Raw genomic sequence first — 16,400 nt, forward strand, 5'->3', positions numbered from 1 at the left:
TTCTTGCTGAATTTAACCTCCCTTCTATCTCCAATGCCGCAAAGACACATGCTGCAAATCTTCGACTCTCAGTGGAAAATCACCCAAATCCCTGCATCAACTTGCTCGCAAATTATGCGAGTAAAACCTCTGACCGCTTTAGAAGGCCCTGCCTTCTCATCTCTCCAAATCCAATTTAACTAATTTAGCTACCTAGCTCTCTTACTATCCATGTCTCGCTTAATGCGCGAGTGTCCTTGCAGTATAATCTGTCTTGGACCACCAAATTCGAAGTCCTTATCTTCTCTGTTTTCATTCTGGTTCATAGCCTACTAGGTTGGTAACCATTCGAGGAGGGGTTTTAGTCGGGAGGCGCTTCTTGCGAATCCGACAGTACCCTTTCTTCAAGGGTGTCTTTAGAAGATCTCCCCTCCTCAACCCATCAAAAAAAAAAAAAATGCGTAAATTTATTATTTTCTCGATTTTCTTTGTTCTAAGTATTGTTTCATCCCTCGGAATTTAAGTTCATTTTCCTGTAATATTTTGATTTACGGATTTCTTATTCCGAATCTCAATCACAATGGATGATACTTATAATATATTCAAGTTATGTACAATTCTTCAAAAAAAGGAAACAACACTCGAGTGGTTGCGAAAAGTTGAACTGATTCCTAGGGAAAGATTTTGCCAACGACATAAAAAAAAGATGAACCTTTATGAGACGAAGAATGTTTGTGGAATATTTTGCTGTTTAAAAAAAGGCAAGTACCATCACAATTCTACTGATGCTGAAAACACATGGTTTGATAGATGTCATACTTCTGCAGCCACATGTGTTCTCATAACCTATTGTTTCGCTGCACATTTTAATTTCGATCAAACAATCCGGGAAAGCAACATTGTTGAAAACCAATCAGTTTCCCGAGAAACAGTTGCAGACCGCTTCTCTTTCTGCAGAGAGGTCTCCATGCTTGCTCTCGACACTCATTTTGAAGACGAAAGTCACATTGGCGGTGGTCGGTGAGGTAATCGAAACTGACGAATGCAAAATCAGCCGTCGAAAATATGAGCGAGGACGGATAGTTGAAGGGTCGTGAATTCTCGGAATGATTCAAGAGGACATTCCTCCCAACACCGGTTGGAAATCTGTCCCGATAATAAAAGAAATGAGGCTACATTAATTGCATTAATTAAAAAGCATGTAGCGGAAGGCACAGAAATTCACACCGATTGTTCGAAGGGATATATTAACTTAGAACAACATGGATTCGTCTACAATACAGTTAGTTAATCATTCCGAAATGTTGTAGGCCCCAACACCGAAACGCATACTCAAAATATCGAGTCGTCTTGGCGGTGGATGCGACAATTCCTATCACGAAGGGGAGTCCACACGAGCAACATTGCAGACCGTCTGTGCGAATTTTTGTGGCGTAGACGCATTCGTAAATTAGATGCTGATCCATTTAACCAGTTGATCACAGACATTAAACATTATTACCCCGGCAATTGATTATCTTCCGTTTTTTAAATAAAAATCTAAAAAAATAAAAATCTGAAAAAAATGACAAAACATGAAGAATAGAAGAAAAAAATGCACTTCAAACTTTTCCAACCTTCCCGTAGTGAAGAGCGTAAGTAGGTACCAAACCGAAACCAATAGATATACGATTTTAATCCTTATAAGGTTCATTTTGTCGAAAAGTATCACTCACAGAAAAAAAAATTGAGACAAAACATCTGTATTTCGATGAGTTCTATAACTTTTCTTTCAGACATTTTTTTTTTTTTATTTTGCATATTAGCTGAGATAATCGCAAAAAACCATGATTTTTATGGTATTTTCATGGTTTCACCAAGAAAATCGACTAGTCGCAAATTTTCACTATCATTTTCGTAATCAGCGCGTCAAAGTACATAAATATACATAGTATGCACGAAATCGTCAGTTTACGCTATTCGGAACTCCACCCTTCAAAGATTTGAAGAGATTTTCAAATATTTGTTGCAAAAAGTATTTTTAAAAAGGCAAAATGTCGACCGCTTCTATATAGAAATAAATTAAATAGGCGTTATACGGCAAAAAGTACTAAATAAAACGAACAGACAAAAATGAACATGCTTTAAAAACTGATTTGGTGCAAAATAAGTATTGAATGATGGAAGAACATTTGTAGAAATTCTCAAAAGGACAATTTTTGCTTCGGACTTTACCCGTGATTCACGTATTTTTATAAAGAAAAAAAGAAAATATTTTTGATTTTCAGAAAAACCGTTGCCATTTTATTAATTTCAAACTTTATAATATATTCCTGTAAAGTTTAAAAGAACTAGAAGCCCTTTTTGTAGAATAAAAAAGAAAAGGTTTTGTAGAACTCTTAGCAAGAAACAATTTTGTTTAAAAGAAAAAGTTAATTACTATTTTCAATATTTCAAAAAACCAGATTAAAAAAAATATTGCGTCCGATCCTCAAAAACAAATTCTCATGCTTTATTAACATCCTACTACCTAACGCTCTCGTATTAATTGAAAAATATGATTTTTTCCAAAATGTCCGATTCATTAAATATATTTGTGTATGTTGAAAAACTGATTATTTTGCAAAATTATGCGATAGAAAATCGAATAACTAAAAAATTATAGCGAAATTTAAAAAATATTGTTGTGCCAGATAAAATTGGTAGAAAGCATAATTTTAAATTTCTTCAATTTGAATCGAAAAAATAAGTATTTTGTTAGTTACAAAATTTTTCGTATTTTTTAAAGCACTCCCAAATCATAAATTTGGTCTTTTATAAATAATTATACCGTTTTAAAAATGACGAAAATTTTGTTTTCGAATTTTCATATCAAAAACTGAATAGAAGATATTAATCGAGTAATGTACTTTTCGGGAAATTTTTTGAACAAGTACCCTTAAATTCAAATTTTGTAAATTATAATAATATTATAATAATTATCTAAAATGATTTCAAAATTCTACATTTTATATTTATTGCCAAAATTCGACATATAATATTGAAAAAAATATACATTTTTTTAACTTTTACATTTATGTACATATTTCGCATAAGAAATATGAAATTATGCACTTTTATGGGAAAATTTCGAAATGATGCAACTAAAAATTATTCGTTTATTGATGCAAAATTAAACTAAGTATATTTGTCATTAAAACTTTAAGATAACATGCAATTTCTAAATGAAATATTTTTCTATCTGAATTTCAAAGTTAATTTTCTTAATGAAATTCTGGCTTAAAAAAAATGATATTTTGAAAGCTTCAGTGATATATACAAATCGATAATTTCTAATGTTGCAGTAGATAGACGTACTTAAATATGTCCATTATAAATTAAATATTGTACTGTTGTAGGTATTTATTTTAATTTAAAAAACGGGTAATACCTGTAAAATTTGACTGGCCTCGAAAGCCGTCCCGGGTAAGAGGATGACAGGACTACTGACGTGACCACTTTCTACACAGATCATATTCGGGAACTCGTCGTCCCCAAAATCCGGTATGTCTCGTGCTTTTTCTTGCCACGGATTCCAGACGACGGTATCCGGAAAATTGTATTTTTGTACGCGCATCTTTCTTCCGGACACGACGTTGGTGATTATGTGTTCCGGTTGCGTGTTCTGATAAATTCTGTCCGTCCACTCACAAACCGTCACCACGTCACGACCCTCTTGAAATACTTGGTTGTCTCTCGTCTAGGGATCAACAATTAAAAATTACAAAACGATTTTTTCAAATAGATGGAAATGGCATATTTCTAATTCTAAAACTATTTTTCCTCTTAAGCATTTCTTCTCCCCTTTTATCCTTGATCTCGGAAAACTTCACCTTTTCTCTCTGAATATACATTTTAAAATAAAATAAACGAATTACATGGGAAAATCTCTGAAATTATTAAATGTACGTAAGATTAAGTCATTTTTCGTTTTACATTTACAAAATTATTTATAAAAATTAGTTTAACTTTTTAAATTAGAACTATTATTAAATAATAGCAATTAAAGTAATAAATTGAATCTGTATAATATTAAAACACTAAAATAAATAAGTTAGTTATAATAAAATGAATAAAGTACAAAACAAAAAATATATTTTAACACAAATATAATTAGAGTATTTAAAAAAACTTATTTAAAGGTCAATACTTTTTCATTGAAATTTACTGAGTTATATAATTGAAAAATGGAATATTTCAAGCTTATCAACTGTGTTCAGCATTCTCAAATATTATTTCTAAATCTTATTAATAAAAAACAAAAATGTTTATTTGAAATTGTTTAAACTAAAATACTTAAGATTCAAATAAAACTTCAAATATAAATCTATACTATATTTTCCGACTTATTAATAATTCTTGAAAAGTCACATGATTTAATTATTCATGATTGTATAGTTCAAAAGAGCAAATATTCTTGATTATAGGAACAACAATTTTAAACATATACAAATTGTTTATTTGACCAATTTCATTTTTGACCGACTTTTTTTTATCGCATTGAATTGTATAGCCAACGACCTAAGTATATCCAATTTTCAAAAATAAATTCTTGATTCACAGAAATGATTAAGAAGTAAAATTTCTGTTTCAATTAAAAATCTCTAATAAAAGATGGTTTGTTCTTTTCTATGTGTAAAAATACGTTTTTAATCTTTCTCCTATTTCTCCCTTTTTTGTGAAGAAATTATCCTATTTTCCCATTCTTGAGCTCTTTTTGAGCTGGATTCAGGTCTCAGGCAACCCAAAAAATGTAATGCCCTTTTTCAATTTTCGTTGTTAGTTTTTTTTCTATTGTAGAGTTGACAAGCCAAAAAAGTCAATACAATAAAAACATTCGCATTTTTATCCAATTCAGACTTATCCCAGACAAAATGCTTTGTTTTAACTGAATATCAAGTAAAATAATCAATTTGATGAGTATATTACTTGATATAAAGAAATTTTAGAAATAATTATTCTAATGTGCCATTTTAGCACAGGAAACTTTTTTCTTTGCTGCAATTGCTGATTACGAAAGGGTCATCTGATAAAAAAACATTGAAAATAATTAAGAATTATTAATGTTACAAACAAATTTTGTAAACATACACGAATAAGACTTTTTCAAGCGAAAAAAGTTTTTTTTTGCGGGTTAAAATATTTTTTCTAAAATTAACATTTTCTCAACGTTTTTTGTTTGCATAACATTTTTTAAGAACAAAAAATCAAAGTCGGCCTCAAAAGATAACTAAGGAATTAATACAGCTTCAATAAAAAAACGTCTAAATCGAATAAAAATTGTGACCTGTAGACTGATTAGTCCGCAAAAATCTAATTCTGAAACACTGTGTGCTGCCTCTAAGAATTTTCAGCCTTTTTTCAATTTTCATTTAAATTTTTATTTTTCGATTAGATTCTTGACAAGATAAGAAAAAAACCCGACAATACAATTCATATCGGACTTTAATTACTTTTAACTTTCTTTTAAGACATGCAAATCCATTTAAACAGGCAATATTTAATTAATAACTAATTAAAAATATTTTTCAGAGGGTTAGAGCAAGAAAAAAAACTTTTTATAATATTATAAACAAACTAATGAACAAAAGTCATTTTTTCGTATTACCCAACGATTAGCTATTTTAAATTCATAGTTTTTATATGAAATATGCCAGATATTAATAGGCGCTAACAATTAGTTAATAACAGCTGCTTTTTACCAATTGTTCAAAGAATTGTTTTAACAAATGCACATTTGGATTAGTTTAGGACCAATATGCTTCTTTTTTGCAGAATCAACTAGAAATATATTTCTGAAGACCCTTTGCTGTCATATTTTCTTTAATGACAAAAACGGTTGATTATATAAACAATTTGTATAAACAAACGCACATTTTTACCAGTTTTAAAAATAGGCTTCATTTTTTGCGGAATAAACTCGGAATATCTTGCCAAAAACTCCTTGCCTTCATGTTATTCATAGTGACAAAAACTGTTAATTATACAAAGAAATGCACATTTTGGCCGCTTTTTTATGAATAGACTTGATTTCTTAGGAAACTAAGTCAAAATTTCTTGCTAATGATTCCTTGCAAATACACATTTGAACCATTTTTTCATGAGTAGGTTTAATTATTTTAACCATTTTGAAACGTCTTGCCTTGAAAAAATGGACAAAATGTAAATTCTTTCTAAAAAATCTTCATATAAAAATGAAGCCTATTCACAAAAAATGGTTACAATGTGCACTTGTTAAAAAAATGGTTTAAATAATTGATGAACAGCATTTATTCTTAATTTACTTTAATCGCACATTAATCGCTGTCATATTTCATAAAAAAAGATGTGGGTTTAAAATAGAAAATGATTGCGAATCACGAAAAAATACCATTCCTTCATTAGTTTGTTAATTACATTATAAAAAATTATTTTTCTAACCCACTCTAAATTATTTTTAGTTAGTTATCACATTAATTCATGACCTGTTTAAATGAATTTAAAATTCATTACTGTTTAAAATTTTCAAGTATCATTGAAAAGTTAGAAAAAAAAGTCAAAATCTCTTAAGAATTTATATGTTGAACGATTTTTGCCCAAAAAAGGTGTTTTGCCCCCATTAAGTTTCATCCTGTTCCTGAAAATTTGTCGCTCTGCCTTTTTTGCCTCTGGTCTAAATATTGCACTGGAGATATTTGGTCAATTACCTTATCGATAAACGTACAACCATGAAGTCCAGTGATTTGACACCTCCTAACATCAGGCACTTTGAAGTACGTGTGCAGAAGCAAATTAAAGCTAAATGTGTGGTCCTTGCTAGGATTATATACGCCGATGTTGAAATGCAATTCCTTCTCCCTCAGGATTAGCCTGTATGTTAATCTGAAGGGATAATTCCACATCGATCGTGTGAATTCGTTGTCCATTAAGGAAAATATAGCCTCGACATCCCCGCTCGGTAATCGTTCAGGTGACTTCTCCACGTTCCATCGAATTATCCTCGCAAAACCGTGACCAGGCCCGAAAGTCCATGCCCCAAATTGTGCTGCAATCAACACTCAAAATAATCACAATCCAACAAAAAAATGAACTAAAGCAGGCGTCGTGTGCCTATAAAAAGGGTTCCGCGTAGACTATTAAGACGTTAATTAAGTCGTTCAAACTTCCCTCTCCCACACTTTCCTTCCCTTACTCCCCATACATTCCACTAATTGCCCACCCCTGACTTCTTCCTTCACCTACCCTTTCCCAACTTCTCCCCCCTCTAATTCCCCCTCTCTTTGCTTCACCAGCTATCACTATACTTTCCTATACTGTATAGTATATACTATACACTATACTTTCCTATACCTATACTTTCCTTTTCCCAGCCCCATCAATTCCCATCTCCTACTCACTATCATTTCTGATCATCTCTCCTACTTCCCCTCCCTAATTGCTGCTCAGTGTGCCTATCCTCAGTTCCCTCAATTTACCTAATGCCTCAACCCTTATTACCCCTACTTCTTGCCCTTCATTTCCCTATGATTCACTTAAAACTCATTTTCTCTAATTTCTCCTCATTTCCCCTACTTTCCCCATTTTTCAATCCTTAATTTTCCCTCATTGAATTTACTTCCCTCCAATTATGTCCCACTTTTCCTACGTTCCCACCCCTCATTCCCCCTCATTTCCCATTCCTACTATGAATCCCTAAAAATTAGTGAACTTTTTCGAAGAAAAGGAAAGTCTATATAAGTTGGAGACGACAAAATCTTTGGATGATTGCGCTTATCGCTGGCGCTTCTACTCACGGAAGACAAATGGTATTCCGCCTCTAATGGGTTTCTTTCCATCAAAAACCGCTTGCTTGCTGAAACAGAAAAGAAAAAAATACACTCGACTCGTTTCACAAATCACTAGAAACAAATTTGAAACTTGGATATTCAAACATTTTCGGGTTTCATTTATTTATAAAATGTGATGACATAATATTACAATAGATTAAATAGGCTTACATAAGATTATAGGGTTTACACGGGACTACATATGTTACATGGGATTCCAAAAGATTATATGATATTATATTATATGATAGATATTATGTAAAACGTTTTTTCTTAACTTCTGTACTAGATTGAATAAACTGTTAAGTTTAAATATTATTTGAAGACAAATAAAAATTGTTAATTGCATGTTTTTAAACATTCTTTTTTCTTGTTAAATTAATATTGCATTAAAAACTGAATGCCAGTACAATTGACTCCCGATATAAGAATCCTCGGTTTACGATATTCCTAGAATTTAAGTCCTTGGCATTTTGATAATGCGGGAACCACGGGACCGAGAGATACCAGTGCTCAATCAAGCGTGACGCAGCGTGGCGCACAGCATAAGCACTCTCCTTATTGTACCGTATATTCAGCTTTGGTCCTTGAGGTCTTTTAATTAGAAAAGGAAAGGAGTAAATTTTGATTTTCAATATTTTATGAATTGGAAGATGGCAGAATTTTTTATTTTTAACCTTCTTGTAATTGAGTTGGTTTTATTGAGTTGAAAGGGAGGACATTAAAATTTTTTCTGAATTGGAAGAGGGACATGTTTTGGATCTCAGATCAGAAGGGTCCTTTTCTAATCACATATTGAGGATAAGTTAAAAAAAATTTGTGTTGGTTCACTCATCATTTACTTAAAATAATAATAATTCCTCATCAACTTGATAATTGTTGATATTTTAATTTAAGTTTTGGCCCCTATCCATGGTTAGTTGACATTTAAAAAAATTTCGTGTCTAAAAAAAATAAAATTAAAATTTATACCAATTGTACTACAATGATAGATTCAATGCTTTTACGACGATTCATGTTGTTAAAAAGAGATATTTCAGGTTCCAATCGTGTACAAAACTACGAATTTTGCAAATTCACGAAATGTCGGCAAAATTCGTAGTTTTTTATTATAATTATTAACTGCAAAATTTATCAAATTTACAAACTTATAAATTTTTTTAAAAATGTACATTATAATAAATTTAGGCCAATTAAAAATAAAATGTATAAGGTGGAACTGATTCACATACATGGAGAAAACGATACCGCAGGAATAGCAGTATATATCGTAATTCCTGCGCTATATATCGTAATTATCACATTATAATAGCGTAAAATCGTGATATCGTAAATTGCAGCATTTTACATTATATTATTATTTTATTATATTATATATACGAGGGTTCTAGTAGTGGCCAAGCGCTGTTAGTGCATTATAGTATCCTAAAAAGCTCCGGAACCTGCTTGTACGTTATCATATTGCGCTTTATTTCAATACGGAGGATTTGCGATATCCTTGTGCAATATCTTTTTCTTAGCCTTACTGACGAATCCAGTGAGGCAGTCCGGACGAAAAATAAAAATCTAATTTTTGTTTTATGAAAAAAATAATTTCTTTAAATTAATTGCAAAACAAGAAATATAGTCGACCCTCATGCCAATAAAAAATCTTCTTTACAGTTACAAAAGGAACATTATATTATTTTTAAGATTTTTGTAGATTGCGAAGCGAGGAAATTAAGTATTTCAATTTTTTATAAATTGTAGGAGGTAGTTCTCTTATTTTGAATATTTTTGTTGAGTTGGTAGGAGGGAAATTTGAGAAGAGGGCAGTTTTTTTCTTTTTAACATTTTACTATCTGCATGCGGGACAAACTGGATATTTTTAATACATAAGTATTGAGATGAAAGGGGAGAAATGTATGTTTTTCAATTTTGTACTGAATGGAAGTCGGAAATATTTTATTTAAAGAATTCTTATTCTTTTGAGCTGAAAGGGAGAATTAATTTTTATCAAAAAATGATAACGATATTTACATGGAACAACAGAACGTTCTTCTCAGTCATATTCTCGCATTTAAAAATGATCTTATTATATCTACCTCTAAAAATCTATCAAATACATGAACAATTTTTACTGATAGAAATATAGCAGAAGGTAAAATCAAGAAAAGCAAAAATATTTTAAAATAGCTAAATGAAAAACATGATAATTTCAAAGCTAGCTAACAAATTAATTTAAAGGAACAGAGAAACTACTGCCTTAAATTTCTTTATGATGCCACATTTTTTTTAAAAACTGGTACCTTTGAAGCGGAAAAAACGTACCCTTTTTATTTTACTTTTGGAGTTTCGAAGCCCCGGTTAGAAATCCTTATAGTTCGGGCGGGTGTCCATCCGTCCGTCATACTTTTTCAAATTATAGGGGAAATGAGAGTAGAGGAAGTAGGAAGAGTGACAGGAAATGAAGAGAGTAGAAGTGGGGAAGGGAGACATGGTGATAAGGAGGGGAAACAAGAGAATTGAATGGATATTTATTTAGAGAAAGTGAGGGGAAATGTGGAGTAGGGGGATTTGGTGAAGGGGAGTGTTATCTTGGGAAGTGAGAAGAAGGGTAGTAGATAAGGGAAACGTTGGGGGAGGAAGGACAAGCGAAGGTTCAAGTGTGGGGAAGCAAAATATGGAGAGGGTGATTTGAAAAACTTAATTAACATCTTAATAGGTTAAGAAAACCTTTTTTGTATGTGCACGGAGCCTACTTTGACTAATTTTCACCCAGAGGTACTTTGTGACCTGGGATTGACTAGATTTAATGGGATTAAAAATGATTAAAAGGGATTACACAAGATTACATCTGGGATAACAAAAAACAGAGCTTAAAGACCTTGGATACCAGAGACAGACCACAGAATGAATGGTTAAAACGTGTAAATGAGACCCTAATTGGAAGAGACATAAGAAGTCATAGAAGTACAAGAGCCTGCATGAAAAAATTCATGGACGTGAAGGAAGCTAGAGAAGTATGCCAGGACAGAAAAGTGTGGTGACAAATCTACTATATAAAATTCAAATTTGTGCCCTTGAGACTCCATGCCGTCCACACTGTTACATAGATCGAGTTGAAAATGTATAGACGTGTAGATAAGGTACGGAAGATGGTTCCTACCGCAACCCGAATCGCTATTTGATAATATCTTTTGTTTAATAAATAATGCAAACTAGCTTGGCCTATAGTCACCAAATTTGGTACACATATTATTTGTGCTCCCAAACAGGTCATAAGGGGGGGGGGGGCAGACGGCGGGTTGAGACATATGGGAGGGGGCACATTCGCAGTTTTTGACCAATCGGTATACGATTTTTCACACTTATTCTTTGGGCTCCCGAACAGCTCGTAAGAGTATTGAGTGACAAATGGTGGGAAGGGGCCACAGTTTTTGAAATATGTAAAATCATGTGGCCCAAAACGTGTGATTCTAATGAAAATCCAGTTTTTGACAATTGGCACCAAATTTTGCACACATATTCTTTGGGCTCCCAGACAGGTCGCAAGAGCATGGGGAGGGGGGGGGGGTCAGACAGAGGGTTGGGACATATGGGAGGCACATTCGCAGTTTTCGACCAATCGGCATAAGATTTTTTACACTTATTCTTTAGGCTCCAGGATAGGTCGTAAGAGTATCGGGGGGAAGATGGAGTAGGGAGGCACATGTAATGAAATATTTAAAAATAAACTGGCCTAAAATGTATGATGCTTATGAAAATCAACAGTTTTTGATAATCGTCACCAAATTTTACATACATTCTTTAAAAGGCTTCCAGACAGGTCGTAAGAGTATTGGGGAGTGGATAGGAGATGTGATGATGACTTGAGTACAGTTTTTGTAATTAAAAACAATTACAATTTTCTTTTTTCCAAGTTGAGTTCCGACTTGAGTATGAGTTATATGATTTAAAATGCAAAAACGCCTTTTTCATATTATTTTTCTCAGTTTTTAATTCTTTTTTCAAATTTAAAGTTTCCATGTTCTGTATTTAAGTTTCACTATCGTCTTCACATTTTTCAAACCGAAATTTTACTATAAATACTTAAAATTTTATGTTCATTCCATTCCAGTATTTTCATGTTTAAAATTAATATCAAGAGAAAACATTCAAGTAACATCGAATGCAATAAAAAATTTGACTTTTAAATCCGTAGTTCCGGCATAAGTTAAGTTAGTCTTAAGTAATAAACATTTCTTCACCATGTGTTTTACATGTTTTTGAAATATTTTTATACAACTCTTATTGTATTTCCTTTTGTTGTCTAAGTACAGTATTAATTAGAGCGGCCGTTCCGCGGCGGAGAAGCTGTGGTTTATAAAGCTAGTAGTTTATAAAAAGAATGTCAGTGAAGTGAATGACGCCTGAATGAACGGGTTATTTAAATGAATAACACGAGAATTCTAGGTCAATAGAAAAAATTTTTAAAACTATATTTAATTCCTCACATTAATACCTTCGTCACCGAGTCAGTCACGTCTAACCCGAAAGGGAAATGGCTTAATAGTATAATAATCCAACTCTCGTGGCCGCTCATAATTGTATACCTATAACATCATCACAGGAGGTTGCAACCATCGTATTGAATTATTTGAATTAACTTGTAATATTCTAATCCCATCAGTCACTTGACTTAGTCCGTGGCTATGATGTATAACCGGGTTTACCCGAGTAAAAGTTTAATAAAAACACTATAATAATAATAATAATTATAATATGCCAAATAGGCTGATAACGAAGAGGAGAAGGACTAAGTAGAACACCAAAACCCATAAATGAAAAACGGAGAGCATATCAAAGATTTTGAAACACTTGTCGCTTTCCGAAGATCGCCGGGCGCCCCTGGAGCCACAGCTGGGGGCCACAACATGCGGGACGGTGGCGATAGTGAGCTGCGAGATGGTCAGGCAGATCTCACTAATCAAACAGCTGACCAGCAAGAACATCTGCGACAAACGGTAAGCAGTGAAACATCAACTGTACCTGCTGAGGGTGCTTTGGCTAGCGTTAGCTATTTGCAGCCAACCACCTCGATAGAAATACCGTGGGAGAGCATCAATTGGGATACCACAATGAAAGAGGAATTGAAGCGTCTCTATTACGAAAGTGCGAAGTTTGAAACGAAAATGGAAAAAGGATACAATTTAAGAACGAAATTGGCTGCAAAGTATCCTGATATACAAAAAGTCGCACTGAGAGATCTTATCCCTAAGGTGGAGGACATCAGGACTAATCCACACGTTACAGAAGACAGAGCAATGGAGATTAAACAACAGGTTGATTTGACGTGGAAAAACGACGGCAATGAGCATCACTTAGAAGAAGCCGCGTCAAACGATCAAGCAGGAGCAATTGACGTTCTTCCTCAACCTATTGATGATCTAACACCACCACATCCTCCAGAGGTGGATGACCTTATACAACCAGAGGCGGAAGCAGAGGTTCAGCAACCAAAAAAGCGACGAAAATGGACATACCATATGGATAGATATGTTATGAGCCTTCATTTTTTGACAGAGAAATGGGGGCAAAGTGCGAGGAGAGAACATCATAGATTCTTCTTACTTAAATACACTGAGCTAGCCATAAAAATAAATGAGCAGAATCTGGCAGATCAAAAACGCTCAATATCTGTAAACAGACTGCTTTCGGCTGTTGAAATAGCTGCTATCGAAATGGAAGTGGAACAGCAACTTCCTATTGATGAACTCGCCTTAGAAGGTGTGGACAACGGAGACTTGCTTAATGTTGAAGGCATAGGTGCTGGGGATAATGAACATCATGTACTGGATCCATTAGAACCACATCCGGATATTACTAACGATGATGTGGATAGAGAAATCCCAGAAAAACTACAGCACCTTGAAAGGAATTTCGGTCATGCTTTACTAGAGTCCAGATATGTAGAACCAACACTAAGGCATGCTATGCCCAAAATGAACATTACAAATGATCTGCGTGCACTAATAGCACATCTCGACAGCAAGGTTTTACCTACGTATTTGAACGTAGCACAAACTGCGTTAGAGGTGCAAACACTTGTATACTGTGTAGCTGTAGCAACCGTTAGAACGTTGGGCCGGAAAACTAGGCCTGCAAATGCAGTTTTTGTCCCAGCAAGGGATCGAGATCCAGCAAGGAATATTAGGTTGGATATGGATGTCAGCAAAGTAAAGTGAAAAATGGTTCGATTAACTCAATATAAAAAAGGAAATAGAACCAGAAAGCTGATAAACCATGTTACTAAAATCATGCACCCTTGGCACATCGAGATATTTCCACCAACAATATTGGATGAAATTTTAGACTCTCAAGGACAGAGACTTGATGCTCTTACTGCCAGACTGCGTCGGCACAAGAAAAGTAATGCATGAAGGCAACAAAATAAAAACTTTCAGATAGATGAAAGAAGGTTCTATCCTAAACTGGGAGTAAAGCCAAATAACCAGCAAGGCACCGAAGTACCTCAATTGGAAGATATGACTAACTACTGGTCGGGTGTTTGGGGAAAAATGAACAGATGCAATTTGGACACTGCGTGGTTCAAACTGGACGAAGCAAGGGCAAGCAATAGCCCTGAAATGCAACTGGCAAACATCACAGATTTAGATGTTCCAACGGTCTTGAAAAGAGCAAGTAATTGGAAAGCTCCTGGTCCGGACATGGCGCACAACTTCCGGTACAAGTACCTGCCGAGTGTGCATCTTGCGTTGGCAAGTTTTTTTCAGAAGATCATTGAACCCCCAGATCTGATGCCTGGCTTTATGCTCCATTGGACTACGTATATGATACCAAAAAAACCAGACGCTCAAAATCCATCTGACTTTCGACCGATAGCCTGTCTTCCAACAATTTATAAATGTTTTACAGCTATCATTGCAGATAAAGTATATTCTCATTGTGACGAGAATGACGTTCTTACAAGATGAACAAAAAGGATGTTGTAAAAACTGGCGAGGCTGTAAAGATTTATTCACTATAGACGCTGTTGCCATGACTCAAACTCGTCAGCATCAAAGGAACTTACACATGGCATACATTGACTACAAACAAGCGTTTCCTTCCGTGCCGCATGCCTATTTGCTTGAAGTCTTAAAACTTTACAAAATCTGCCCACGCATTATTGCCTTTCTAAGCCATGCGATGAGGCTCTGGGGTTCAAGAATCAAGTATTTTGATCATGGACAACCAAGGGTAACTAGATCAATACGCGTTATGACAGGTATATTTCAAGGAGACTCCTTCAGCGCACTATGGTTCTGTTTCGCGTTGAATCCATTGAGCAAAACACTAAACAGCATGTCTCATTAGTTCAGAATTCATGATAATGAGGATGGTCATAAAGTGACCCATCTTCTTTAAATGGATGACCTGAAGCTGTACGCTAGTTCGCACTAGATAAATGTAGAACAGTGCATTTAATCAGAGGGGAATTAGGGATAGCACAGTTAGAGAAAGAGTTCGAAAATGACATCGAGGCAATGGCTGCAGGCGAATCATATAAATATCTGGGTATTCTTGAATCTAAGGGCATTCAGCATACGGCAGTTAAGACTAGCCTAACGACTGCCTTCACTACCAGACTCAGATTAACAATTTTAACCATTTTTTAAAAATTAGTTAAACTTTAATTCACGTAATTGATTTCTTAATAAAAAATACGAATTTTCAAGCCAAATCAAGCCAAATTTATTCACTTGAAGATTAATTATGAAGAGTTTTCTTAACTCGGCAAACGAAATCAGGGCAATCAACACATATGCCATCCCTGTCCTCACGTACTCCTTCGTGCTCATAAAATGGTCTAACATCGACCTTGAAAAGTTAAACAGAATTGCTCGCGTAGAAATGACGAAGCACCGAATGCACCACAGGTATAGCGAGTTAAGGCATAAAGTAAAGACCATATGGAAGAATGTGAATCATGAATCTATTTATTCCATTGTGATTTCAGCTACAGGCAATGTGCACGCAAGATGCACTGAAAATCTTGAACATCTAGGAGTCAGTAGGGTATTGGCAGCAGCTCAGAAGGCGGTTTTATTAAACACCTGTCGCATTGTAAGAAACTTTCTTGACTATCAGGAAGCGAGCGACTAAAAACCCGTGGAGTGGCAGATGGTAGCTCTAAGAAAGAATCCAGAGGTGACTGTTGTCACCTTCAGCACTCGTGGCCCCTCGTAATTGTATACCTACAACATCATCGCAGGAGGTTTCAAGCATCGTATTAAATTATTTAAATTAACTTATAACATTCTAATCTCATCAGTCACTTGACTTAGTCCGTGGCTATGGTGTATAACCGAGTTTACCCGAGTAAAAGTTGAATAAAAACATAAAAATAATACGTGATTTCATCATTACAACAGCGGTTAACCCTTAGCAGCAATTTAATTATTTTAATATAAAATGTCGCACTTCCGACTCAAAGAATATTTGGAGATGATTAAAAAATTAAAAAATGCTGTAACATATATTACGAGGGTAGTTCAATAAGTCCTTAGAATGACCAACAGATGGCGCGCGAATCGCTCCAAATCATCTGTTTTCAGTCAGCACCACTCCCGACTA

The 16,400-nt window shown here is 34.2% G+C and overlaps 1 protein-coding gene across 1 annotated transcript in view; it reads right to left on the bottom strand.

Moving 5' to 3' along the window:
- The window catches only part of LOC117168893 (glucose-6-phosphate 1-epimerase), a 59,183-nt gene that overhangs the window by 2,776 nt on the left and 40,007 nt on the right, over positions 1-16,400 (bottom strand). The window contains exons 3-5 of the mRNA XM_033354813.1: positions 7,770-7,828; positions 6,684-7,021; positions 3,389-3,697 (exon numbers count right to left, since the gene is read on the bottom strand). Of these exons, the coding sequence (XP_033210704.1) occupies positions 3,389-3,697; positions 6,684-7,021; positions 7,770-7,828 (706 nt within the window). The remainder of the gene's footprint in view (positions 1-3,388; positions 3,698-6,683; positions 7,022-7,769; positions 7,829-16,400) is intronic.

Source organism: Belonocnema kinseyi, chromosome 3 (genome assembly GCF_010883055.1).
Source record: "Belonocnema kinseyi isolate 2016_QV_RU_SX_M_011 chromosome 3, B_treatae_v1, whole genome shotgun sequence".
NCBI classification, from domain to species: Eukaryota; Metazoa; Arthropoda; class Insecta; order Hymenoptera; family Cynipidae; genus Belonocnema; species Belonocnema kinseyi.